Source organism: Athene cunicularia (genome assembly GCF_003259725.1).
Source record: "Athene cunicularia isolate RWA chromosome 18 unlocalized genomic scaffold, athCun1 chr18_part1, whole genome shotgun sequence".
In the NCBI taxonomy this organism is placed as follows: Eukaryota; Metazoa; Chordata; class Aves; order Strigiformes; family Strigidae; genus Athene; species Athene cunicularia.
This window is the reverse complement of record NW_020799123.1, coordinates 1,959,233-1,986,903: the sequence shown is the minus strand read 5'-3', so window position 1 is coordinate 1,986,903 and position 27,671 is coordinate 1,959,233. Positions and strand designations below refer to the sequence as shown.

Here is a 27,671-nt window from a genome sequence, read left to right as displayed (position 1 = left end):
GTGCCTGCAGTGAGATGCTTTTAAGTGGCACAGCGATGTTCTGTGGAGGAGTCACATTTTGAAGTCAGTGTGCTTTCTCTTCCAGAATAGCTAGAATTTGAAATGTAAGCTGTGACATGCTTGCTGCGTTTAATATACGTAATGTGGTTTATTTCAAGCTGTGTACAGCATGGTAAGCAAGCTTCTCATTTTTATACTTGGTGTCTTAGGAGTGCTGACAGCATGGTTGGGAGAGGGGGATGAGAGGGATGGTGAGAGCAAGTGCTTTCCCGCTGTCTGATGCCTTTACATAGGAAACGTTTAGAATATAAATTGCAGACGTGCATAGAGTGTTTATAACGGGGATCTAGTTTTTCTCTAGTCGCAGATTTTTTTTGTCAATTCACAGTTCTCAGGAGAACTTTTAATGTGGACAGACCCGAGCATATAGTGCGTAGGCACTGTGGCCTGAGTAGTGCTTAGTGTGCTCTGGGCTAAGACTCACACATTTATATCTGCTTTAGTTACTTCAGAATTCAGAGAATGTGTAGTCCTAAAGGGAATGTATTTGGAAGTAAACAAGTTTTGTGCAGATATCTTGAGGTCGCTTTAAAGAACTAGCAGCCATTAGTTTCCAGGAGGAGCTGAAATCTATTTCATTATATAAACAAAAGCCTCTTTTAGGTGTTAAATAGTGATTTTTTTTTTTAATTTTTTTTTTTTTTTTCTTAAATGGCTGCGTAACCTCATGTGGAAGCCTTAAGAGACATACGTTTCCCATTCTTTGATGTTCAGTCTGGGACCATTATTCACCTACGCTATGAATAATTGGAAAAAGCAGGTTTATGAACAGAAAAGTCAGTTTTTGAGACTACGTTCCAGACAGCTTCACTTTCCTTTTTTTTTTTTTTTTTTCTTTAAACCATCTTTCAGAGCAGGAAGGACAGTATCACATTTTCCTATGTACATATATGCCTCCTGGGCTTATGGAAGGAGCACAGACTTTTTTGTTACCAGACTGCCTCACACAGCAATTGTAAAAGCTGTTGTGCAATTTCCTTAAGTACTTTGATTTCTATGTCCATTGGCTTGAACTTAAAGAAACATTTAAAAACATTAAACCTACTGACCTATGTCGCCTGAATTGAGCAACTTGAAAATGATCTTTGTATTCATTGTTGCTCAGTACCATCATGCCATTCTGGTGCGCTTCTCAGGTGCGTTCAGGGCAGAGATGTTGCAATGCTGTGAATGGCTGATTGCAAGTGAGTATTTAACTGATTTGAAAGTCAGTTTGAAAATAGGTGTTCCAAAGTAGCTATATTGTCAAATCACTAAATGAGAAGTTTAAGAATAACCTTGCACTAAAATCTTAAAGCAGTTTTTCTTCTTAAGCACTCAAAGTCTGTGCCTAATTTCACTAGCTCTAAGCGTGAATCTTCTTTTCATGTTCAATGATTTTCAACATCCATTAAGTCCTATTTGGTCACTGCTCTGTGTGTGTATGTGTGTGTGTGTGTTTTATTTTTTTAAAAAAACCCAACCAACCAAACCCCAACAAAAAACAAAACAACCACCAAAACAAACAAAAAGAAACACATTCTTTACTGGATGGAGGAGACTATCAGCGAATTTAGAAGTGAGAGGAAAAATAACCCCCTTCTGAAGATGGTATCACTGCCACAACCTGGGTAAAATGACTGTTGGGAAGAAACAGAATATAGGAAGCCGTAATTGCATGTGCATTGTGCTGATGTCTGATGTTTGTTTTTCTGTTTGTATGGTTTTTAGGGGGAGCTGGAGCGTCAGCTGCTTCAGGCGAATCCAATTCTGGAATCCTTTGGGAATGCAAAGACAGTGAAAAATGACAACTCCTCCCGCTTTGTGAGTTACTCCTTTTCTCTTTTAGAGTATGTAAATTTAGATTACTGTTAGTGAAGAAATTCCCTTTTTAGGAATTTATCTAATTAGTATCAGAAGCTTTCTTTTTTCTTTCCTCTACAAATTCAGATTCTTGTACAATACTTCCTGCAATGTGTTGGGGTCACTGAAGATGCATCCTTGCTGGCTCTTGGCAAAACTTGATTTAGTTTTATCCAGTTTCTAACTTAAACTGTCCTTGAATGGACAGTATTGTTCATAGTATAACAGATACAACTAGGCCATAGAGCTAAACTGTGGATTGCGTGCACAAATTACTGCTGAATTACTATAAAGTATGAGGGAATTTGGCTAAATATATAGCTTTCTTGTCAATAACTATGACTTTATCAATTGGTTTAGAGAGAGCATCCCTGACTTTTTTTAAAAAAGCACAAACTTTGCCTATAAAAATCTCTCTAAATTTCCATGCCCTTCTCTCTGACTGATTTACTGAAGGAAAGACAGAAAGGCAGTATGACTTATTGAAGGTGTTGGTCACTCTTGTACCTGGCTGATGTTTTTCTTGTGTCAGTGCCTTCTGTTCACATACTGTTTTCGTGGCAGATAACCACTTTTGATGTGTTCTATTGTTTTAAATAAAACAGTGGTGGAACTTGGGGTGGATTGCTATTTACCACTTCTTAAAACTTTCCGTTAAAGAAAAAAGAATAAAAGGAAAGATGGTTTTCATACAACTTTAAAACTGTATAGGAAGTATTGAATCTTTTTTTTCTTGAGAACAAAACTAAAATTTACAGAACAAATGAAAGATTTCGTGGCTGCCTTGATGTTTCAACAGTTGCTTGGATTTATAATGTATGAACTTGGCTCCAGTGATGACTCTGGAAGACTAGATGACTAGATCCCTTAGCCTTTTCAATGAAGAGCAGCAGAGTACTGTAGAAATTCAACTTTGATAATATATAGCCACATTATTTACAGTATTGCTTGATGCTTATATATGTTGGGTTTAGGATTTATGATATCAACAGGTTTCACTGCACAATAATTCTACTTTGTTACACGTCTTGAATCCATTGAAGATTGTACTAATTTAATGAGGATACTTTTTTCCTAAAAGATGTTAGCATCTGGTTTGTGTTATGTTGAAGTCTGCATTGCCATTGTGAACATAATCACTCAGATAGCTCCAGCTTTATTTCTATAAAGGAGCAAGGATAATGCACTCCAGATGGTGTCATATCATGCAGAAAAAATAATATTCAGTAAGAACCATTTTAAAACCTGACTTAAAAAATAGATATCCTCCCACAAAGTGAGAAGTGCTGTTGTTCAGCCCATACAGGCTTGACAGTCTCCACCATGCAGTATGAGGATGCCAGCCTGTTCCCTAACTGCTGATAATACCAGATAGGACTGAAATAAAGCTAGTGTCATGTCATTTTTTTTTTTTTCCCTTCTACCAAAGGCAGTGTTCTCTTGTGTTTCAGGAAATAAAGTCTTTAGTTTGCAGTGGATGGGAGAGTGGACTTTGTAGATTCATACTGCAGAACTAAATGCTTCCTTCTGATATGTTTTTTACAAAGCCATGTACTTAATGGTATAGTGACAGTGTAAACAGAATTCAGTTGTTAGATGACTATCACTTCAGTCTCTAATTGATAGATTAAAGATTTCATAGCAAGATTTACTGGTGCTAGCCAGAAGGATGTATTAATATTTTGTTTTTAAGAAGATGAACTGTGTAAGTAACCTCTCTAGTACAGGCTTCAGTAAAGACTGAACTTTGGAGCAGGGAGCGTGTGGGTCCACTTTTCTGATGTGTCAGCTTGTTTAATGACTGCATTTCCTTTCAATTATTTTTGTTCATGGAACTGGTAACTTGACAGCAGAAATTAGATAACTTCGTTCCACCCTTAAAAGTTAAGTAGTCCTGAATCTAGGTCAGAAAAAGCCACTGGGTAGACCATATGTAATGCTTTGTGTTTGTTTTTGCATGTAACATGGCAGATTCAAGCCATGTCATTCCAGGATGGCTCTGCAGTACCTGTTCTGGGTTAAAAGTGATCAGCTGCCATTCTTGACATGCTAGTGCTGACACTTGTGCTGTATATCTAGTCTATTGGCTGAATTTCAGTAAAATGTTAGTTCATTCTTGGTGACAGTTATAGATTTCTAGAATTGTTACTGAGCAAAAAGTATAAATGCTTCAGTTACAAGCTGAGCTTAGAGTGCCCTGTTTCTTCATACTCAGAAATCTGAGTTCAGGTGCTGGTCCCTGACAGGGCATGCTTGAAAATAAGCCTTGTTCCTTGGTGAGGTCATCTTAGTGCCACTGGCTTTCCAACCAAACTGCCAGCTAAGCAGTAGAGAGTAACCATTGAAGCTAATTTAAATTATTCTACCGGTTTTCTTCAAACTTGAAGAAATCACTTTGAGTTGAAAACATACAACCACAGTCATGGAGCAGTTACTTTGCTTAAGACTAAGTCAAGATAGGGCTGGTAGGTAGGTTCTACTTTTCTCTGGATTCACTGATGTGGTTGGGGGGAGAAACTTGGTCACTTCCTGTGCACGCAAATCTTCTCGACATGAATGGGATTTATCAGGGAAGTTGGAGGGTAGGGTGTTCTGGTAACAAGTTGGAATAGTTCAAATTACTGCAGCAACTTGTTCAGGCATAAGTCTGCAGCATGGTGATATACCCCCAATATACACTTGCTAGATTGGGCCATTGCTAGAATACATATCCTCTACAGGCTTGTGGAGTAGAATATTTAATATCAAAATCAATAGTACAGTCCCTGAGCTGAATGGATCTGCCAAAGAGGAATTAATTTCAGCATACTAATAGCACTGATCAGTTGCCCTTGAGGTAAGTGAGGATTTGGATACTGGTTATAAGAGGGCTTTTAGAAGGCCTTCACAAAAGGTATTAGTGGGTGGCTTTGTGCAAATACTATCAAAAGAAGCATTTAGACACTTGTTGGCAAACTACTGTGATGCTCCCTGATCTCCAGAACCTCTTCATATGTGGATTGAGGACTGTAGAAATTGGATGCAATGAAAATGGAGAGCCCAGTGTAGTCACTGAGTATTGCCAGTGGTTTCTTCATATATTTGCAACCGGAGGAATACCTAACAGCCTGATGTGGCTTAAAACTGGTGTAATATATCCACTTGCAACCCCTTTCCTTCCAAGAGCTGCTCTCTGTGTGGGAAGTGTGCTCTTTATTTGGTCCTTTGTGGAGAAGAGGAGATGTATGCAGAGGAAATGGGTATAGTGTGTCTCTTAATCCTTTCTTTTACCTACTGCTAGAAAAGAGAGGCCATGCAGATAGCAGCCATTCTGGTTTTGGAAATGGAAGTATGATGGGCTGGGCAGCACACAGATTCAGGATGGCTGGAGATAAAGCACCTTTAGGCTCCAATAAGTTCGATACAGAAATATGTTCATTTAAAATCTCAGCATTGTCAGCTGTAGACAGCATGTTTTGTCAATGCAAAAAAATGGAGCTTCACTTCCAGAGAAGTTTTTCAGAAGTCTGAATTACAAACATATCTAGGATACTAGTTCTTTAATTTTTAGAAAGCTTTTGTATGCCGCATAACACATTCCACTGAAGTGATGACTGAGCACATTGAAGGGAAAAGATTTCATTTGAATTTGTGTGACATGCTTGTTATATGAATGCTAGTAGGATTATGTTTTTATGTAGACAGCATTGTTGTCTTAAAAAATCAGTAATTACAAAAATTCTCTTTCTTTTCAGGGCAAGTTCATTAGGATTAACTTCGATGTTACTGGTTATATAGTTGGGGCCAACATTGAGACATGTATCCTACTTCATGCCACATCATTGTAAAACGCAAGTTTCCCTATTGTTTTGCTTTTAACACTAGAATTCACTGGAATGCAGTGAAAGGTTACCACATTTCTGCATTCCTCTGACAACATCCATCTCTTCCTTTGTTTCAAAATAGCTGATCAAATATCACAAAGTTAGTGTGCTTCCTCATGCTTAGAAATCAGATATCTCAAAATTTAACACTCTGAAGCTGGATTTTCAGACTAGCCTTAAAAGCAGGATATGTTAAATAGGGAAACCATTTAAAGTGTGCTCGCTCTGTGAACATTTCTTTCTAGAATAAAAACGCCTCCCTAATCAGAAGCTGAGCGACTGTGTTGTGCCAAAAGCTTGGTTTTGCTCTCATCAGCATTGCAGAAGCAGCTCTCTGCCTGGGAGGAGGTGATGCTCATTATAAAGTGATGGAGCTGGAAGTGCTGGGACACCTTCTGTTTTCTTAAGTCTTCTAGATACCAGTGTAGGTTGAATAACAGGAGACCTAGTAGAAACTAATACTGAAGCCTAATTCCGTTTTAACAGAATTAAGGTTAGTTTTATTTATGATTGTGTAAGAACAAGTAAAAATACTGGCACTGAAAGCCTTTCTCTGAAGTTGTTTTCCTTATACTAAAAAATAATGTGTGGAAATTTTTTTTTTAGTTTAGCCTGTTTTCTGGCGGAATAGCAATAGGGTGGTCATAAAATTATGAACTCAGAAGTCTTGGTAAACAATATCATGTGAGTATTAATCATAAACAGTGCTGCAGTTAAGCTTTCATTCTGTTGCTGTGAGTTAAACTGATTAATTTTAAGTGCACTGAAAGTTTGGAACTGTCACAAAATATAATTTCCCAATAAAGCTGGGAAAGATCTGTGGTTATTCAAAATGTGCTTTAATGGTAAATTATTTTTTCATTCAGCACGGGAATGAGTGCAGTTTTTGCTTTTATGAAAGTTCAGTTGGATTGTTTTACTTAGAGCTTTGTGAAAACAGGAGGACTTACCTCTTGGGGATTTTTTTCTTCATCACAAGAACTTCTCTCACACCCTTGCTTTGTGTGTCACTTCAAATTACTGTTCCACATTTGTTTTACGATATGGAATATCAAGAAATAAAAACTTAAGCTGCTCTAAGCCGTAATGTTATTTATTAGACACTATCTGCTGCCCAAAATTAATTTGGAAGCTGTTTAAAGGCAGTAAAGATTGTGTGTAAAAATGCAGTGCTTGAGGAAAATGACAAATGTACTTCAGATAAAGTATTCTGAGTTCAGCAGCTGCTGAGTTTTTGGTACTAAGAGTTTGGCTCTGACCTCAATGAAGACAGTGATTGAGAAAGGATGGCCAGCTCCCCTCTCACTTAGACTTCAGCTGATCCTTTACAGACAATTGTCAGCTGTATGTGGCAGGGAAATTCAGTCAGTACTGAATAAATTATTTTGCTGGAATTAAATGTGGACTCCACCAGTCTGAATTTAAATTCTCACATTTAAAGTTACTGAAAGTTCATATTGTACATAATCTTGTCATTACTATTGAAGTTCTATTTGGTCTTTAATTATATAGCCTACTTTAAAAGTTTTTGTTTGCATTGGGTATTTTAAACTAAAAATTATAGAAGACCCTTGACTAGTTATAATCAGACTTGTTGGAAAAGTCTCGTGCTGTTCGTCAGGCTAAAGATGAGCGGACATTTCATATCTTCTATCAACTACTAGCTGGAGCAGGAGAACACCTGAAGTGTAAGTTGAGAATCTCATTTTGTAAGCCTGTTCTTTCTGTGTGCCACATTTGTTATTTCAGTGTTAACAAAGTTGAGTTGGAAGTGGTTTTTTTTGGTCTGGAAACAGTGAGTTCTAAAAAGAATGAAAAGCCAGGTGGCTTTGTTTTGAAATCACTTCTATGTTTTATCAAGTATGAGGTCAGGCAACTGTTGCATTTCAAGCAGATGGCTCCTCCCTGACAAAGTGCAGTTTGGGCAGGCGCTGGCTGGGAATCACTGGGTCGAAACTGCAGCGCTCCCAGCTGATAAATAACAAACCCAGTCGGCAGTGACAGCCCTATCTATCCTGGACTGTGCCTTCAAACTGGGTAGAAAAGCAGCTGTTTTACAAAAACATAATGAAACCCTGAGGCTTGCTTCAGCCATTTCAGTACTGTGTTGGTTATTATTCCCTTGGTAACTGGGAATTCCTGTTAGGTTGTGATAAAATGTAACCGTGTGAAGGTACAGGCTTCAGAGTTGATCCGTGCTCTCTGCTCCCATATTAGATAAGCCTGTGTTTAGCATCCTTGATGTGGTTATCATCAGTACCTGACTCCATTTCTGCTTGTGTCTATTACCTTTCAATAGAAATATTTCTTTTTAGGATATTCCAAATAGATCTCACATAATCTCAAATCCCTGACTCAAGTAATGTTCTATTTACAGGCTTAATGCATTAAAGTGCTAATATAGGTTGCTACAGATAGAGATTCAGGGAATCTGGCTTCAGCTTTTAAGGTACAATAATTTTTACAGTTTCAGTATAACGGCTTGTAGCCATATTTGAGGAACTGATTTTGTAAAGCATAGCTAGCACATTTAGTGAGAACAGAATACAGGTGGGTGTGAACAGCATTTCTTGAGCTTATTTTTCTGTCTCTTCCCCTTCTCCACAATACAGCTGACTTGCTGCTTGAAGGATTTAACAATTACAGATTTTTATCTAATGGCTACATCCCCATTCCTGGGCAACAAGACAAGGATAACTTTCAGGAGACTATGGAAGCCATGCATATCATGGGATTTTCACATGATGAGATCTTGTGTAAGTTATTGAGCCTTTTGGATTTTTAAAATTACTTTTTTCTTTTGTGCACATACTTCCTAATTTAATGTCACCAAATTTAATGTTGCTCCAGTGTCTTGACAACCTGCAGCAAATGTTTGCCTAACATGAGCTAGAGTTGAATTAAAATCATTTGCCCCAAAAGTACAGTACAAAATTTATTTCCTTTCTTGATTAATTCTTTGAATTTGGAGTGTGACACAAGTATCAAGAAAAATTTAAGCTGAGCCCTCTTCAATTAAACTCTTGCATATGTCTTTTGTTAACACAGCAATGCTGAAAGTGGTGTCTTCAGTGCTACAATTTGGAAATATTTCCTTTAAGAAGGAGAGAAATACTGATCAAGCTTCTATGCCAGAGAATACTGGTGAGTTGATCACATTTTTATGGCTGTCTAACTTGAACTGTAGTTTTCTTCCTGCGTTTGTTTAGTGCATATCTTTAAAAGTACAGAGCAGTCTTCTGAGCTTCCTTGATAGCATTCTGTGCCAAAAAGAGGCCATGACTGTTGTGGTAGTAACCAACGGGCAATTATTAAAACTCTTCTCTTTCTTTCTTGTAATGCAGACAAATTTAAGTATCCATCAACAGAATTTATTCTGTTTACATTGCTTCTAAACTTTGAACAAGTATTTCAGTTGTAGTCTTGTTTATTGCTATCTACAAAGACTTAATCATTAGGAAAAAGTGCATGCTTAAATCCGTTTGTTTTCTTTGGTTCTTGACAGCCGTTTTCTTGCCAATGATAAGAGCCCTGGAAGCCAAGCACAACTTCCATAGTGAAATGGCTGAACATAAAAATGCTGTATTTAGAAAAATCTGATTTCTGAAGTGGCATGGTAGCATGACTAACATGTAATTTATTAGTTAGTACCTGTAACGTGATCAGCATTCTCAGGATTATATTTCTTCACAAAAAAAAGATAGCTGCTGACACAGATCTTGGGTTTTTAATTTAGTACTTCAGTACCAGCCTTTTAAATGGTCTCACGGAAAGTCAGCTTTGAGAACTGACTTCAGTGAAAAGAGCAGCAAAACACATCATTCAGAGGACCTGCTGCACATGCATGACTCAAATTCTTGTCTGTGCCTCATTTCATAATTGTCCTAAATTGCTGTGCATGTAGGTTGCTTGCAGTGTCCAAAATTTTTGTAATTTCCCAGGGCAGTGGCCTGCTACCCAAAGTAGTCTAGCAAGCAGGTGTGAATTCAAGTTCAGTAGTCATTGACTTGACATTTAGCTGGCAGTTGGCACCTCAAGTTTTGCAGTGAGGAAAAAAAGGTTGGGTTGAGGGATCAGTTTTTTAGACTTTGAGTGCCAGCTTAGGCAACTCACCTGAGTCACTTTGGACACACCTGTCCATTCAGGTATGATGTAGAAAGATACAGATGCTTATTACTTCCTTACTACCTTGATTTTTATATTACCTTTGGGTTTTGGGCATAGCATTCTGAATTGTAATATTGGATATAAATATATTGATAGTTGGGTATTTATAATATTGTTGCAAAATTCTGAATTATAAAGCAAAGATTCTGAAAAGATCAGATCATAGTTAAAGCATATTTCTCTTATATTTAAAAATTACTTTGGTTATGTGGCCTTTGTATCTTTCTGAAGACACCGAGTGAAATCAATCTCTCCCATGTCATCTGTACTGTCACATCTCACTGTAATTGTCCTCCAGAGAATTAAGTATGTCTTTATAGTGATTGATCTCATTTAGAGGTATGTGTCTGCAATAGGTCAGGTTAGTGTCTCCATAGATGGAAAGGAATTTATGTGGATAGTGGAGGTGTGAACCTGGACAACAGGGATTTTAAAAAAATATGGAAAGAAAATTCTACCCTGTAGTTAATAAATACAAATTAAAAAAATACCAGTTTCATGTATAGATAAGAGATGTCAAGAAAACCACATAGCCTTCATGGATGAAGATAAGGAAGAAGCTGTATTTAAAGAATCCTTTCATGCTTGCCAGATTTGGAAGACATCTTTCAGCAGAAAGGGCAGAGATTCACAAACAACCTCACGAGCTTTTCAGTATCTCTTGCTGTCTAATAATTCAGAATTTTATATCCAAAACCCAACAGCAATAAAATAGAAGTCAGGACAGTCAGGGCTTTCTATACAATCTCACCGTTTAAAAGGGACTTCCTCAGTTATAAGCAAACAAGATGAATTATGCTTTTTTTAAAGTGCAAGATTAATCAAGCTGAAATAGTGTGAACCAGTCCTACACTTAGAAATGATAGAACTTTGACTTGAAAATGATTTTATTTCCTTCAGTCAAACCTCTGAAATGTTGGCTACAACTTCCTCCAGTGTCCGACTCAAAAGTGATTTTTTAGTATTACCTCTACTATGGTTTATTGTTACCTAAGCTATGTTTTACTACAAACTGGAAAATCAGGGACAATAAATTCCATCTTACATTTCATGAAAAAGGAGCTGAGTGTAGTGTTTGGAGTACAACATGGGGGGGGAAAACCTGTGTCCCTTAAAAACTATAATATTCTGTATATAGTATCTGTTAATCACAGTACCAAGCTGGTGCTCATAGTTAACTAATATTTTCAAGTTCTTGTTTTCTTCTTTTTTAAAGATCCTGACAGCATTTGCTACTTACAACCTTAGGTGTCAAATTTTATGATGTGCATTTTTATACTCAAAGCACAGAAATGCTCCTGCATGTAGCTAAAGTCAAAGGAGTGCTCAATTTGAGATGCTACCCTAATTTCACTGATTAAGTTGTGTGTTGATTCGTGAACCCTTGCAATGAATATGAAGCCAGACAGAGAATCTCATCATTAAGAACAAGTTTTTAAAACCAGGAAGAAAAAAAAAAAAAAGAGCTTCCTCTGCTTTTAATATCTTGGTATTAAAATCTATTTTCCAATGATGATTTGTAAAAATAGCTTTTTTTCATTTTGACAGTGAAACAATGAGCTGTCAATTACGAAGTTAAGGGGTTAAAATACTTGGTAGTTTGAAGGGCTTCCTGCTAAAGGGCAACACTTACCCAGACCTAAAAATACCTTTATAATGTCACTTTCATTTTTAGAAGTATGGAATCATAAACACAACCTACTGGAACATTGATTTAGAAAAAGGGATTGTAGCAGTAATATGTAATGATCACAGAATCAACTAGGTTGGAAAGGACCTTGAATATTATCTAGTCCAACCATTAGCCTAGCACTGACAGTTCCCAACTCCCCCAGATCCCTCAGCGCTGGCTCAGCCCGACTCTTCAACCCCTCCAGGGATGGGGACTCCCCCCCTGCCCTGGGCAGCCCATTCCAACGCCCAACAGCCCCTTCTGCACAGAAATCCTTCCTCAGAGCCAGCCTGACCCTGCCCTGGGCAGCTTGAGGCCATTCCCTCGGGGCCTGGCGCTGGCTCCTTGGCTCCAGAGACTCATCCCCCCTCTCTGCCCCCTCCTGGCAGGGAGTTGCAGAGGGCCAGGAGGTCTCCCCTCAGCCTCCTCTTCTCCAGACTGAACCCCCCCAGTTCCCTCAGCTGCTCCCCAGCAGACCTGTGCTCCAGACCCTGCCCCAGCTCCGTTGCCCTTCTCTGGCCACGCTCGAGTCATTCAATGGCCTTTTTGGGGTGAGGGGCCCAAAACTGAACCCACTCACCGAGGGGCGGCCTCCCCAGTGCCGAGCACAGGGCTCAGATCCCTTCCCTGTCCCTGCTGGCCACACTAGTGCACTAGCTGATGATGGTGTGGGTAACACATTATTTCAAATAATGAACATGACACCAGGAGAGTTCATGCTGTCTAATGTGAGCTGTTGCTTGTGTTGCTGTTAATAATAAAATATTATAAACCCATGCTTTAAATTGTTTAAACAATGTATTTTGATGTAGCCTGTAATAGCAGCATTACACTGGCATACCTGCCTGAAGGGGAACACAGTTGTTAAGCAGCCTAGTATGATGGAGAGTTAATGTGTGATGTCCTCATACTGTCCTTTCTTCTGGAGATGAGAAAATGGATGTTCCCTCTTAAAGTAACAAAATGAACACTTGTGCGTGGGCTATGGGCTGTTAAGTGACCTCCCTGTAATTTCATCAAATCTAGTGTGTTCTGCAGTCCTCTAAGGACATTCAGCACTCTACCTCTGTAGAGACATCCATCAGCCTTGCGCTGGAGGCCCTGCGGATGCAGGCTGTGTGCTGGGGTACATCCATCCACGGGACACGAGGGTACCTCCCGAGCTGCTGTTTGGAATGGCAGTGCAACTTCTAAGCTGGCACATGGCTGCCTTTGTCAGTAGCTTGTTTCTCCGGTGTTGCTAGCTGCTGTGGAAGGTGGAGGATTTAAGTGCTTCCGTTTATTACTTTGATCTCCAGTCGCACAGAAACTCTGCCATCTGCTGGGAATGAACGTAATGGAGTTCACCCGGGCCATACTGACACCGCGCATCAAAGTTGGCAGAGACTACGTTCAGAAAGCCCAGACCAAAGAGCAAGTAAGTTTTGGTGCTTTAAAGATGTAGTGAAACTGTACCTCATCCTAATTAGCTCTTAATAAGGAAAATTGGGTTACGTGTGTACTGCCACTGGTAAAAATCAATGGTAGAGTAGAAAAAACCTTTCCCTTTCCTTGACCTTCTGCTGGTTTCATCTTTTAATGTCATTGTTGTATGTATCAAACATGCAGAGAGCTTTTGTTTTTTTATGGAACAGTTTAAAAACAAGTTTTTCATAACATTAATCAAACTACATATTCTGCTGCTTGTTTTCATTCCTCAGTGGTATTAACTCCATTAAACTTCTCCTGTTACTTAGTTATGTGTGATAACATCTGTGTGTTCTTTTGATGACTTCTCCAGGGTAAATAAACTTTCCTGTTTGGATTTTCAGGCAGACTTTGCAGTGGAAGCTTTGGCAAAGGCCACCTATGAACGCCTCTTCCGCTGGCTTGTTCACCGCATTAATAAAGCTTTGGACAGGACCAAACGACAGGGAGCGTCTTTTATTGGAATTCTGGATATTGCTGGATTTGAAATCTTTGAGGTACTTCAAAATACGGATAATCAGACTTTCGTTTTCGCTTTTATTGTGTGTTCAGGACTAACTGTAGAGTCACTTAATGCGTGGTATTCCAAGGCTTCAGGAGGGTTTTTGTTTTGTAGCATGCAAATGGCTTGACAATACTAAATTACAGTGCTAAAAGGTCATACTTTAGTCCAAATTGTTCTTTTATATATGATATTTTTCATATTAGTTATTAGTTTAATTATATATAACAGGGAACATAAGAGACTTGTATAATGTATTTTCTAATTTTCTTTATGTTATATTTGTGTTGCAGAGTTTGTAAGGTCAAATTTTCGACTTTCAGATATATGATAAATCCTGTCACTGAATTATTCTTGCTTGCTAATGTTATTCTTGTAGCTGAACTCCTTTGAGCAGCTCTGCATTAACTACACCAATGAGAAGCTTCAGCAGTTATTTAACCACACAATGTTTATCCTGGAGCAAGAGGAGTACCAGCGAGAGGGCATAGAGTGGAATTTCATTGACTTTGGACTGGATCTGCAGCCTTGCATTGACTTAATCGAAAGACCTGTAAGTTTGTGCGTTAATAATGCTCTGAGGAGAAGAGGTTAGCCTTCTGAGTTTGTATTTTACTGCCTGCAAATTTTAAGACTGTACAGGCATTTATTGTGGTGCTGTCACAAAGAGAGTTAACTTGAATGCTGAAGTCCAAAGTCTAAAATACTGTGAACTAGTAAAAGGATTTATCCTCACAGGATTTTGCCCTGATGTTACAGTAGAATGCTGAGCTAAACTACTATTTTTATACTTTTTTCCATAGTACTAATGAAGTACTTAATCCTGTTGCATTCATATTAAACCATGCCATTGTGTTACAGGAGCTGTAGAGTGGTGGCTCAGAAAGCTTTTCTAGACTTAACGGCAAACTTTTTTTCATTTGTGATCAGTAGCAAAATTCCTGAGACTTCTTTTAGGGTAGAGTTTTCTGCATAAATTTGCCTTACAAATAGGAAAACAGTATCTTAAAGGTGGCTTTAATCACTGTGCTTTTTAACTTTTTTTTTTCTGGTTGCTTAAAATATTAAAGCTGAAGAGGGCTTCATAGAGCAGGAGGACCAGTTGGGGGACAACAGAGATCATCATTCCTGAAAGTTATCATTCTTCATGCCTCAGAACTATGCTGTCAAAATGATTTTGACCTTTTAAATTAAACCTAGGGCATTGCAGTTACTACTCTGTACATTTCTATGTGTGTATTCTAGAATACACATAAGCTGCCAATGATGCCATGCTCCTGAAGAGCTGAAAAGCCCATGAGCTATGTTCTTGTTTTTATTTAGAGTAGGAAAAGGGAAATATTGTTTCAGTTATCAAAGGTTTGTACTTTGTGTGGAAGTCCAGAAGGTTCTGCCTCCTTGGAAGGTAAAATCCCTGCCAAAAACCCTCATGGGGTAAGTGCTTGCTGTATGCAGATGTTTAGGAGAATATCCTAAAATACATCAAGTTACTTGATTTTTTTTTTTTTGAAAAGCAGATGTCAATACTTTCATAATTGTTCCATAAATGTGATGCCATGTAGTAGGCATATAGAAACATCTCTCTTCAAATGTGTAAACTTTACATTCAGTGGAAACTTTTAAAGTGTAAATCCCCTTACATTGTATTATAAACCCCCTTTTTTTTCTCCATTGTCTTCCTCTGTGCATCAGCCTCTCCTCTAAGGAAAATAATCCTTTTAAACAATTCTACAGCTGTAAAATACAGACACTGGTTGTTCCCTACTTCATTTTAAAAATACACAAGCCTTCAAATGGAGTACTTAAATTATGGAAGGAGGAGAGGGAGTATAGAAAACTATGCTGGCTGCTCAAATGGAGCCTGCTGAATCCCTTTGGATGCTGGTACTGGATATCAATGCAGGGCTTGGCAAGGGAAGGCTTGGTGGCTGCCACAGTAGTATCGAGTGGCTGGGAGGGATAATTGTCTTGAGTTTAGCCCACATTAAAGCATGACATTAACTACTGTGGAAATGTGGATGAGCTGCTGTGTATAATGTACGTGTCACAGAAATTTTTAGATGGCAACTCTGGAGATTATCTATTCCAGTCTCTGCTCAAAGCAAGGCTCTAGGCAGCACTAGATCAGGTCAGTCATGCCTGACTCTCTATACATTGGAATGAATTTGTTTGAACCAGTTATGTCCTTCATTGGACTGGACTCCCCCACAGCTTGTTTTAATATAAATTAAATTTGAATCAGTTTAGAAAAAAAAAAAAAAAAAAAAAAAAAATCAGTTGCATTTAATCTGAATTACAGGCAAATCCTCCTGGTGTGTTGGCATTACTGGATGAAGAATGCTGGTTCCCTAAAGCTACTGACAAGACATTTGTGGAAAAATTGGTCCAAGAGCAAGGAACCCACTCCAAGTTCCAAAAGCCAAGACAGCTAAAGGACAAAGCAGACTTCTGCATTATTCACTATGCAGGGAAGGTAAGGGTTAAATGTTAAATACTTGGTTATAAATGTTGGGTTTGAGAAAGTACTATTCAGTATAGATAACAGCTCTAGAAACACTTGTGCAGGAGGGTGGCCTTCTTTAAATTTCTTGAACATATTAAGGAGAGCTGGGATGGAACTTGTGTTACCAAATAGAACTGAAAAATAGAAATTAATATAAATTAAGCAAATATTTGAGTTCCCTTTGATTTTGTTGCAAGGTCTTACAGGTGAGTGTTTTTTCAGGACTTTATTGAAAGGAATCTCTTCTGAATATCTGTATTTCCAGGATAATAGTAGGGCTGTGTCAGTACTATCTTTTATCTCCTCAGTTCACATAAAACTTTCTGTGTATCCCCTTTTGTAGGGAAGCTGATATTTTTTTTCATTTTTACTGATAGTTCAATCTTCAGCCACCTGCTGAGGGGGACAGAGCTCAAGTGGATTGTGAACATATCCATGAAATAACAGTGATTCTTGTACTTAGTGATCATGAAGGATCCGCAAAGGCTGTGCTTTGTAATTAGTTTCATAAATAGTTAAAACTTAATCCTAGTATGAGTTTTTGCCCTGATACTTAAAAGAAACAAGTTGTGCAAATGATTAAAAGCTATCTTTCAATTTTCCTTTAAAGTACTAATGGCTTGTTGTTATCTATTTGTTAATGCCAGTAGTGCCAACTAGGTAACTGTGGCAAAAAGTGAAATAAAGAAATGATACATTTTATTGTATCAATATTTAAAACATTATGAAATCATCATTGTTCTGCAGTTCATAATAGGTTGCCTTTAGGTAATCAAAATGAAGTGAAACAGCTTGGTGCCTGACTACCAGGAAGTAATTGTTCTGAAGAATGGTTTAATTCTGCCAAACTGAGTGGGCATTCCTGGGATACTGGCACTGCATCTCTTCCTCAGACAGAAGGCATTTTTCAGTTTTTGATCAGCATGTGTATTCCTTCAAAACTGAAATAATTCATAAAATAGATTTTCTTGCAAGAAGTATTATGATAACACTCTACTTGGTTTTGGATGCTGGAAGCATTTAAAGGTGCCTTTCCTTCCAAACCCCTTATTTAAAAAAGCAGAGGACTCTTGGTTCGGCTGAATCAAAAACGTGCTAGTCTATATAGAGGTTTTACTGGGCTTATGGAATTTTAGGGCTCTCTTTTGGGTTGGGATGAAACACATGTTGGTAGCATTGAGTTTCAACTGCTGAGCTAAAGTTTTAATTGCACACCACAGAATAGGTTCTCTTGAGCTTTGTTTTCTTTATAGAACAAAGTGTTTTAAGTATAACAGCTATAGTGAAATTAAAAAAAAATTCGTGCTGCAGCACATCCTTAATTTACTCTCTAGTAATTTAGATAAAGTAATTAGGTTCTATAATAGAGTTCTTTTTACAACTTCACAGTGAACAATAAAGCCTTATTTTGGCAATAACACGAGGCTGAAAATGTATACCAGCTATTAGTAAGCAAAAGTTAGATTGCTAAATTTTTAAGAAAGCTCTCATTTACTTTTCCAAAAGAATAATAACTTTTTGTGGTACTTTGTTCTAAGGAGGCACAAGTAACACAACAAGCAAGTATGAAGAAGACAATAGGAAGAAACATCAGTATAGTATTCTGAAAGCTTTTTTTTTATGATTTGAACCTAAAGCTGGGAGCTTATCTGATCATGTGCAACTTGGCTGCTCTGCAGGTAGACTACAAGGCAGATGAGTGGCTAATGAAGAATATGGATCCCCTGAATGACAATGTGGCCACACTGTTGCACCAGTCTTCTGACAAATTTGTTGCAGAGCTTTGGAAGGATGGTAAGAGATCATGTTGTGAGCACACTAGTTGTTAGCAAGTTTTACCTTGTTGGATGAGTTTGGGGTTTTTTGTGCCTGCTCCCAAATCACCCTTCACCTCTACATTGTAAATATCTACAGCACTTTCTCTCTTGTTTAGCACCAGAAGTACAACAAGGAATCTGGGTTGCACCTATGGTCCCTTGCACATGTGCCATTTCTGAGTAGCCGCTTCTCATGTTCATTACTTGAACTGATTCACTTACTGTAATACTTATTACCCTATGTCAAATTTCATGTAGAATCTTGTCCAGGACTCTTAGTTGGATTTGCTGCAGTGGAGTCCTGAATATAAAGAGCTGTAATGGTTCTTGCTGTTAATAAAATGTGAGCACTAGCACAGTTGTTTCATGTGCAGTGGTGGGTGATATCCCAAAAATCTGCATATTCTAAAATAAAATTCATTAACAGCCATACTAGTGCTTAGATATTGCATATTAAAATAATATACAATGTATTCCTATTTTAACTGTGCATTGTTCATTAGCTAGTTTACCTTCACATCAGCTGAAAGTACTCATCAACATTTTTACCAAACTACTCCAAGAAGCAGAAATAGCCAAATAAATACTTATCAGGGACTTTTCTGTTCTAATTTTTAGTGTCACAGTATATTAATTAGAGTATATTTACATGTCACAGTATACAAATCCTATAGTTTCTTATTCAAGGAGGCAATTAAGCTTGTGATACAGATGATGCAATAGGTTAATACTGAGTTTCCCTCTTCCTTGGTTCAGCTACAGAGAGCAGTTTTAATGAATATATAAAGAACTTTTTGATTGGGGATCTACTCCTTCCCTTTTGAGTACACACACAGAAGCAAAAGTGTTTTTTGGTCCAAATATTCAAAACCTGCTTCCACAGATAATTGAAATGTGCATGGAGTATGTTGTGGCCTGATTGCTTTTGTAGCACAGTTAAGTCTGTTTGCAATTGATAAACCTGTTCTGTATACTAACTGAAGTGTCTTGTATATCTGCTCTTCTGTCTTTGTTTTTGCTGTTTCTCTGCCTTAGAGATTCAGAATATTCAGAGAGCCTGTTTCTATGACAATATTACTGGTCTTCATGATCCACCAGGTGAATGGATATAAAAACAGTAGGCCTACTAAAGGCAGGGCTGTTGTATCTACAGGAAAACCATTTTTGCTCGTAGGCTTGCATGAACTTTTCATTTCATGCTAAACTTAGGTATACCTCCACAAGGCAAATGGTCTCTGAGTGCATACCTATTGAGTTGCTGCTGCATACATATAGCATCTGTATTTTATGCATTGCATTTAAGCATTGCGGATCAAAAGGTTTGTTGCTTCCTAGTTCCATGTTGAGATACAGAATTGCTTAAGTGGTAATTCTGGGAGCCCCAAGCATTTGAGAGAATGTATAAGCTTTGTAACACTATCAAGCTTCTTTCTGCAGTCCAACATTGACGAAGCTTTGGAATGTTTTAGAATGTGGATGTATTCTTTTGCGGGGAGAGCTGAAGAATATATTGAAGTGTCAGAATGAGTGCTGCAGTTTTAGTGGGGGTAGTAAGTGAAATAAGCTTCTTCCAGACTTGTTGGAATTGTTCTTCTATATAAAAACCTCTGAACTTTATTATTTCCCTTTGTAGAAGCTGCACACGTGTTTTGGGGTATCAAGAAATCAACAAATCTACTTATTTGAAATGTCTTTTTGAAGACGCTTTAGATATTTCATCCAACCTTTTCCTCATTCTTCTTGTATTACTCTCCCCAAGTTGATAAATATGCGTATATGAAGGTTGTGCCTTCAGACTTCTGATCTTTGCTTGGGTTTATCTTCTATTACTCATGATACATCACATACTTGAGGAACCTAGTGGTGTTTCCTAAAGTAATTACTAGAGGGTTTGACTTCAGAGGCTTTAGTCAATGGATGATTGTCCAGTCGTGCTGTTCAGTGACTGTTCTTAACCTATAGAGAAGGCTTACATTTAATAATCCTCTTTGAAATATGAATAACTAGGTTATAGTTGGAGGACAGAGGAAAGCAAAGCCAAAGATGCATGATTATCAGATATGTTTACAAAATTTTAAAAAGTATGAGGCCAAACAAGCTGAATGGTGTCTAGTTGTTAGTGGTGTCTGGTGGGTGCATGTTTTTAATATTTACAAACTGTTATGTTTATCCTTTGTAAGACTGATTTCCAGTAATCTCTATCCCACTTCTGGTTTAGAACTGAATTCTGATTCAAAGTAAATATTTGGGATATGATCTTATAACCAATGTACCACCTTCTTACTCTTGTAACTTTAATAAGCTGCTTAGATTCTTGTGATCAAAACTGTGTGGAGGATCTGGGCTCTGCTCTGTACTACATGCAAGACTTACCAGTGATTATTCAAAATTGTTGCCCCGTATTTTTCTGATTTTAATTTTCTTTTTTTTTATAGACCTTTGAAAACTAGTTGAAAGTATGAAAAAAAAAAACCAAACAAACAAAAAACCACAAAACAAAAAAAACCCACAACAAAAACCAACCCTATTGTCACTTATTTGTAATATATGAAACTAATTCTGGTAGCAAAGCATAATTGCCTCTGCTTTGGTCTGGATGAATGTGAAGATAACTTCACAAGATTGTAGCCTACATATAGTTGCTTCTTTCTGCTGGCCAGCTTGGATTTCATGGATTTCACACTGATACATGCTGTGTATTGGCTCAGTACTAAGAAATGCCAGCTATAATTGTTAAAGTCCTAAGCCACCTGTGTATTTTTTAGTGAGCTGTTTAAATAATTGTTAACATGCACATGGAATCATGTTTGTGTTTTTGGCCTAAAAGTTTTAATGATGGCAGTCAGATTTCTAATTTGTGCTTCTGAGGAAGAAACCACAGAGATCCTTACCCAAAATGTTCAAAAAAACCCCCCAAAACACCTCTATTCTGATGCTTTATGGCAATGTTAGAGTGCTGTGGTGTGCAGTTTTGCTGCTTAAAACTTGTCTTTTGGCTAGGGAGGTCTTTGCAGTTGTATATAAAACTCAGAAGAATTCTTCAAAATAGCAGACTAGCAGAAGTCTGGCAGATACTTTTTTTTTCCCCTCTTGTCACTGAAATAACACTATTTCCAACTCTTCTGTAAATAGTTATGCTTTCAGAACACTTTTGAATATTCAACGAAACTCAGACTTAATCTTTATAATTACAAGTGACTCTTCATTTTATGCAAATATGCACAGATATCTGATTCCAAATGTTCAACCCAGAAATACTTTGCATTGTAAGATTTCAAATAATTGCCAGTTTCCAGGCAGCTTTCTATCACTTAAAAGTTAACTTAAAGAAAATGGCTTTACTGGTCATGTAGAACTGCAAGTAAAGAGCTGGATATTTTAGTCTGTACCTACTAAAGCTACACTATTCTGCTGTATAAGTTTGTGGCTTTTGGTTCCACTGCTTCTGCACAGCGTCCCTAGTACATGCTGACTGCCTTGCCCTACCGATGGCACCTTCTGTCATTTGTTCCGCAAAGCTTCTGCTGCTGCACTGTTGCTCCTTTTTCTGCCTATTTTTATACCTGACAAATATTAAAGTCCACTTAATTATTTTCTCTTGTCCTTCCAGTGGATCGTATTGTGGGTCTGGATCAGGTCACTGGAATAACAGAGACAGCTTTTGGCTCTGCGTACAAGACCAAGAAGGGCATGTTTCGCACTGTTGGCCAACTGTACAAAGAATCTCTCACCAAGCTGATGGCAACGCTCCGAAACACTAATCCCAACTTTGTTCGCTGCATCATTCCAAATCATGAAAAGAGAGTATGTACTACAGGCCACTCCTGTTTATTAGAGCCTTTACATGCATTTTAAGTTATGTATGCTGACTGTGTCTTCCTTTTGAAATCATAAGCCAGGTTTCAGAAAACTTTCACACTGATCAAATATCTTCTTAGTATCCCCTGCACATCCCCTTATTTAGACAGTTGACTTTGTAGAGAGTAGCCTGAAAAACTTAACCTTCAGTTTTTCATTAATGCAGATTGAGACTAAAAAACATGCTTGCTTTGTTTGTCCAGGCTGGAAAATTGGATCCACATCTGGTTCTAGATCAGCTTCGCTGCAATGGTGTTTTGGAAGGAATAAGGATTTGTCGACAAGGATTTCCAAACAGGATAGTGTTCCAGGAATTTAGACAGAGGTAACAGCAAGAACAGTTTTTTTATTTTTTTGAGATAAAGTTCCTTATTTAATATTTGAAGACATCCCCAACCCTCTTTCCCAACCCAACTGGAAGAAAATACAAAACAAGTGTGAGGTCTTGAAGGGGCTTGAACTTGAAGTAGTTAAATACTGCAAGTTTATTCTAAAGACAATAGGGAAGGGGGAACAATCTAAAATGGACTGTGGGAAAAACTTTCTGGAGAAATTCCTTAGCCATGCTCTTGGTAACTATATCTTTGGGTTCGTAATAATGTAGCTTATTGTCGAATGTAAAGGTGTATTTTCATTTGACTTAAAGGTATGAGATCCTTACTCCCAATGCAATTCCAAAAGGTTTCATGGATGGTAAGCAAGCCTGTGAGCGTATGGTAAGTGTTTCTACCTAAATATTGTTAAAACATTGGAAAGTTGAAACAAAAGTTGTTGTTTTCTTGATATAAAAAAACTCAACTGCTTTCCTGTCCATTTAGATCAGAGCCTTAGAGCTGGACCCCAACTTATACAGAATTGGACAGAGCAAGATCTTTTTCCGAGCTGGTGTCTTGGCACACTTAGAAGAAGAAAGAGATCTGAAGATCACAGACATTATCATCTTCTTCCAGGCAGTCTGTAGAGGATACCTGGCTAGGAAGTATGTGTGCTCTTACAATTTCGTCGTCTTGTGGTCATCTTGTCTCTTTGACAGGGAAATGTGCATTAAAGCTTCCACTTGAGGAGAGATTTTCTTAAAGTGTGTTGCCTGATAAACTGTACCTGTATTCAGGGTATTAGGTGAATTTTTACCTAATAAGAACGTACACCTTCATTCCTTAACAGTATCTCCTTTACTTAATATTGCCTTTGATACATGCAGTTGTTTATGGTATAGCTAGTGGCTCCAAAACTGTCTTGTCCAGTGGAGCAGGAGGATCCTGAGAGGTACTCTAGAAGGCTGCTTTCTTGAAATTAAGAGACAGTTCAGCATCTAATCCATCCTGACTTTTTATCTTTTTAAGAAAAAAGTCTGTTAAGAGTAAGAACAAATAGTGTTTGTAATTATAGTTTTGAAAATGGTGAATCTAGTTCTTGCTCTGCCCCTTCGTATAAGGAATGAGTTCATAAATCAGTGTAGTCACCAAAACTTAAAAATAAGCCTATTTATGGTCTACAAGTGTTCTAGGGCTGGGTAACCTTAAAATTAAACACAGACAGATGATCGGCTGTATTTAACACAATGTTTTGCTCTTTCTTCTTCAGGGCCTTTGCAAAGAAACAACAGCAACTGAGTGCACTGAAAATCCTGCAGAGGAATTGTGCTGCATATTTAAAGCTTAGGCACTGGCAGTGGTGGAGAGTCTTCACAAAGGTTTGTTATAGTCTGTGACCTTCTCTGACTTGTGTAAATATGTGAATGCAGGTTCTCACTTGTTCATTTCAAATCTTTACAGGTGAAGCCTCTTCTTCAGGTCACTCGTCAAGAAGAAGAACTTCAAGCCAAAGATGAGGAGCTAATGAAGGTGAAAGAAAAACAGACAAAAGTGGAGGCAGAACTTGAGGAAATGGAAAGGAAACATCAACAGGTTTGTCTTCAATATCAGTTTTTGATATCTAGCATGTGAATTGCACTACATCCCATCTGATCTATCTCATTTACCTCATCTACCATGTTGGGTAGACACTGGAGAACAAAAGCACTGAGAATCAGGCAAGCCTTTCACACTCAGCTAAAATCTGGAATAGGAAGATAGACCATGAGCCGTTCCTCCAGGAATGCTGAAACATCATGTTAACATAACTAAACTGATTTTGGCCTTTCCTAGTTTACAGAACTTCAGTAGCAGTGTCATTTTCCTTTTCAGATGCATTTTCAGGGTGGGATACTTCTGTGGTGTGCATGTTCTGTTTAAGATGTGGGGAAGCAATTATGACAATTATTGGACAAAACGGAAAATGAATTTATGATAAGTAACTTTAATAAAGAGCTGAAAGAGTGTCAGTGAAGACAGACATGTATTTATCACTGTGGTAACTTTGAGACATGCTAGAACTGGGATGGATATCTAGAAGGTCAGAGCATCGGTTCCTGTTGGTGAGAGGGCTGGCAGGCGTGGCCTGTGAGGAGTGTTGAAGGACACTGGATTTGAGTGGGCTGAAGGGTGACCTTATTGCTCTCTACAGCTTCCTGAGAAGGGCAAATGGAGATGGAGGTGCTGATCAGGGAAGGTTCAGGCTAGATATTAGGAAACACTTTTTACCCAAGAGATTGCTTGAACACTGGAACAGGCTTCCTAGAGAGGTGGTTGTTGCCCCAAGCCTGTCAGTGTTTGAGGCATTTGAACAATGCCCTTAATATGCTTTAACTTTTGGTCAGCCCTGAAAGTGGTCAGGCAGTTGGACTAGAAGATTGTTGCAGGTTCCCTCCAACTGGAACTATTCTGTTCTGTTGTCAAGTTTACATAGTAAGAATTAATGTGTTCCAGTGACTCCCAAGCGTCGCTTCAGCCCAGCTACCCATGGCATTGCTCTGTCATTGTGCAGGAATGAGTGCAAGGAACAGTCCAGGCACTCCTCTCATCTTTTTGCTGCTGGTAGAACAGGGCAGGTGGAATAGGTGCAGTGGGATTTGTTCCTGAAATTGGGGGGATGAGTGAATATAGCTGTAACCCTACTGTGAAGGCTGGTGGACTGCTGATAAAGCCCCCTGATAAAATTCTTTGGGTTTGGATGTTGATGGAGTCAAGAACTGTAACAGAAGTTGGTCTTTAAGTAACATTCTAGTTGGCATATATATAATCTCTCATGAGAGACTTTGAAATGTTATTCTTACTGCTTTACTCATTTTGTGTATATTTGCAGCTTCTAGAAGAGAAGAACATTCTTGCAGAGCAGCTGCAGGCTGAGACAGAGCTCTTTGCAGAAGCTGAGGAGATGAGGGCTCGCTTGGCTGCCAAAAAACAAGAGTTGGAAGAAATCCTCCATGATCTGGAGTCCAGGGTTGAGGAGGAAGAGGAAAGAAACCAAATATTGCAGAATGAGAAAAAGAAAATGCAGGGCCATATTCAGGTATACTTCTTGGTAACTGGAAATGGAAAAGCATGCAAACAGGACAGTTGAGGATGGGGAAGCTCCCTCAACATCTCTATGGCACGGAGGAATTTAGGTGCTTAGCACCATGTGTGGAAAAAAATCAACTTTTGTTTCTTTTCTCTTCCTGTGTTCAGTGTGTTTATCTTCTTGTGATCTCCAGGCATGTGAGGGAAGAAAAAAAATCCAAATGCCCTGTTGGTAGCTATAGTGTATGCAGACAGAGTATTAAAGATACTGAGCACTTTTGGGTGGGGAAGAACTGGGAATGACTGCATGGGGCTTACCTGCTTTCTTACAGGAACAAAGGCTGATGGGGGATGATGTAACTTAGGAAGATAAATGTTCCTTTTTGACAAATCCAGTGAATATCTTGAGGAACATTCCTTCTTTGACTTTTATGAAACTGTAACAACTCCTCCAAGATACTTGAGCTTTTTTTTGTGAAAATCAGATAATTTAAGAAGCTTCCATTTGAATTATGGGGACCTGAGGGAATGCCTGAGAACTTGTCTTTCAAAATATTCAAGGCACTTGAAGGGGAGATAAAGCCCATATCTCACAGCTCTTGATGCCTTTTAACAAGTGTCCATTCATGTGTTGCTGAGAATCTTATTTAAAACCACGAATGAATAGAAGCACAGTACAGTATTGCTTTTCTAATCATATCTAGCTATTTGTGCCAGTATCTGAACCATTTCAGCTGTCATATTGAGATCTAGATTCATACTGAAATCAGGAGATCTGTTTCCTGTGGTGTGTCTTCCTAGGCACTTGCTCTTTGACACCAGACATCATATTCAGCTGTAGCATGCTAGGAAGTCTCTTGACATAAATCCCGATCTACTGTGGTTGTCATTAAGTGGAATTTTTTTATTTTATGTTCAGTATTAGGAAGGTGAAAAACTCTGAAGCGAGTGTATGTTTCCTAGAGTGCATATTTCAGCCAAAGCTGAAATACAGAGCATAAAAAATGCCATGTGTATCATGTGGCCTTTAATTTCATTACCAGTCACTAATACTATAAATGAATCTAACAAAGCACATGCATTTTTAGTGTGTGTTAGGGCAGGTTGCTTTTCAAAGTAGTACATCATTTTCACAAAGTTGAAAGCAACAAAAAAAATTAACACATGGGGAACCTGGAAAATGCACAGATGCAATTGCTTTTCTCCCCAGGACTTAGAGGAGCAGCTTGATGAGGAGGAGGGAGCTCGACAGAAGCTGCAGCTTGAAAAAGTGACAGCTGAAGCCAAGATTAAGAAAATGGAGGAAGAGATCCTACTGTTGGAGGACCAAAATTCCAAGTTTTTGAAGGTGAGACCAGTATGCATCGTGGAGATTCTCCACATAAGTAGTAGTGATGCCAAGTGATACCTCTCAAAACATTTGAGACTTCTATTACATTATCTGTAAAGCTTACATCTGAAGGCTTGAACAGCTTGAAGCTGAGACACATAGAGATTTTTTTGAACTGACCTTCAAAAAAGAGGTATTTGTCATGCATTCTTCCCCTTTTCATAAGTCTTCCAAATCTAAGAGCTGGAGACAGTGTTTGTCGTTGCTGCTGTTGTTGTTTGCAAACAGATTTCCAAAAGTGTACAACAAATGCTGTCCTAAACCCAGGCCTCCCATGTGTTAAATTCCAAGTCTCACTTTCTTGGAAAACAAATGTTCGTGTTTCTGTACTATTCCAATTGATCCTTACTATTGACAGGTCAGTCACTTGAAATAAAATCTGTATTATATATACTGTTTAAAACCTCTGTATGGATTTTGTATTTTCAGTTATTTGTGCTGCTTAGAGACTCTTCAAATTGTGCTTCAGAAGTTATTCTTTCTCCCCTTCTAACTAGGAAAAAAAGCTGATGGAGGATCGAATTGCTGAATGTACTTCTCAGCTGGCTGAAGAAGAAGAAAAGGCAAAAAACTTGGCCAAACTCAAGAACAAGCAGGAAATGATGATCACTGATTTGGAAGGTTTGTTCTTACTCCATTTACCTGTTAGCAGCTTGGACATCATGCTAGAAGGGAATGAATCCCTTGTTACAGTGTATGTGCTATCTGGTCCAGCCTGCTAAGTGTAACCTTATATATAGAAAAAAACAACAGCTAGTAAGGTGTCTATCCAAGTCTTGAAAATAAGTTGTGTTGCTTGCAACCTTGTTGCATCTGGCTGCTCAGTCTTTCTCATGTTTAGCTTGTTAGGTTTTCATTTTTTGAGAATCCATTTGATTATAGACACACTCAGAAATCCATGTTGTTACATGCATCCCTTAGAAATAAGGTAAAATAGCTGTCTCTTGGGACGTTGCTACACTTTTCTATAATAACATACTAGAACAATGTATTTCTGGAAGAATGTTAATAGGCATTCATTAGGCTTCCAGTATTTTTTGAATAGGCAAATCTGAATTGTTTTTCTTAATGCTTTGCTTATCTAAAATGGTTCCACTTCTTTGGCCATTTATTTCTGATTGTTTTGCATGTGTTGTCAAACTATATCTAA

The 27,671-nt window shown here is 38.2% G+C and overlaps 1 protein-coding gene across 2 annotated transcripts in view; it reads left to right on the top strand.

Moving 5' to 3' along the window:
- The window catches only part of MYH10 (myosin heavy chain 10), a 101,059-nt gene that overhangs the window by 55,266 nt on the left and 18,122 nt on the right, over positions 1-27,671 (top strand). For both annotated transcript variants that reach the window (XM_026861132.1, XM_026861133.1), the window contains 19 exons: positions 1,771-1,863; positions 5,637-5,700; positions 7,355-7,453; positions 8,378-8,521; positions 8,814-8,909; positions 12,903-13,021; positions 13,416-13,568; positions 13,953-14,126; positions 15,873-16,046; positions 17,756-17,870; positions 21,504-21,697; positions 21,955-22,076; positions 22,398-22,467; positions 22,570-22,730; positions 23,336-23,444; positions 23,527-23,658; positions 24,935-25,141; positions 26,342-26,479; positions 27,019-27,142. In XM_026861132.1, the coding sequence (XP_026716933.1) occupies positions 1,771-1,863; positions 5,637-5,700; positions 7,355-7,453; positions 8,378-8,521; positions 8,814-8,909; positions 12,903-13,021; positions 13,416-13,568; positions 13,953-14,126; positions 15,873-16,046; positions 17,756-17,870; positions 21,504-21,697; positions 21,955-22,076; positions 22,398-22,467; positions 22,570-22,730; positions 23,336-23,444; positions 23,527-23,658; positions 24,935-25,141; positions 26,342-26,479; positions 27,019-27,142 (2,488 nt within the window). The remainder of the gene's footprint in view (positions 1-1,770; positions 1,864-5,636; positions 5,701-7,354; positions 7,454-8,377; positions 8,522-8,813; positions 8,910-12,902; positions 13,022-13,415; positions 13,569-13,952; positions 14,127-15,872; positions 16,047-17,755; positions 17,871-21,503; positions 21,698-21,954; positions 22,077-22,397; positions 22,468-22,569; positions 22,731-23,335; positions 23,445-23,526; positions 23,659-24,934; positions 25,142-26,341; positions 26,480-27,018; positions 27,143-27,671) is intronic.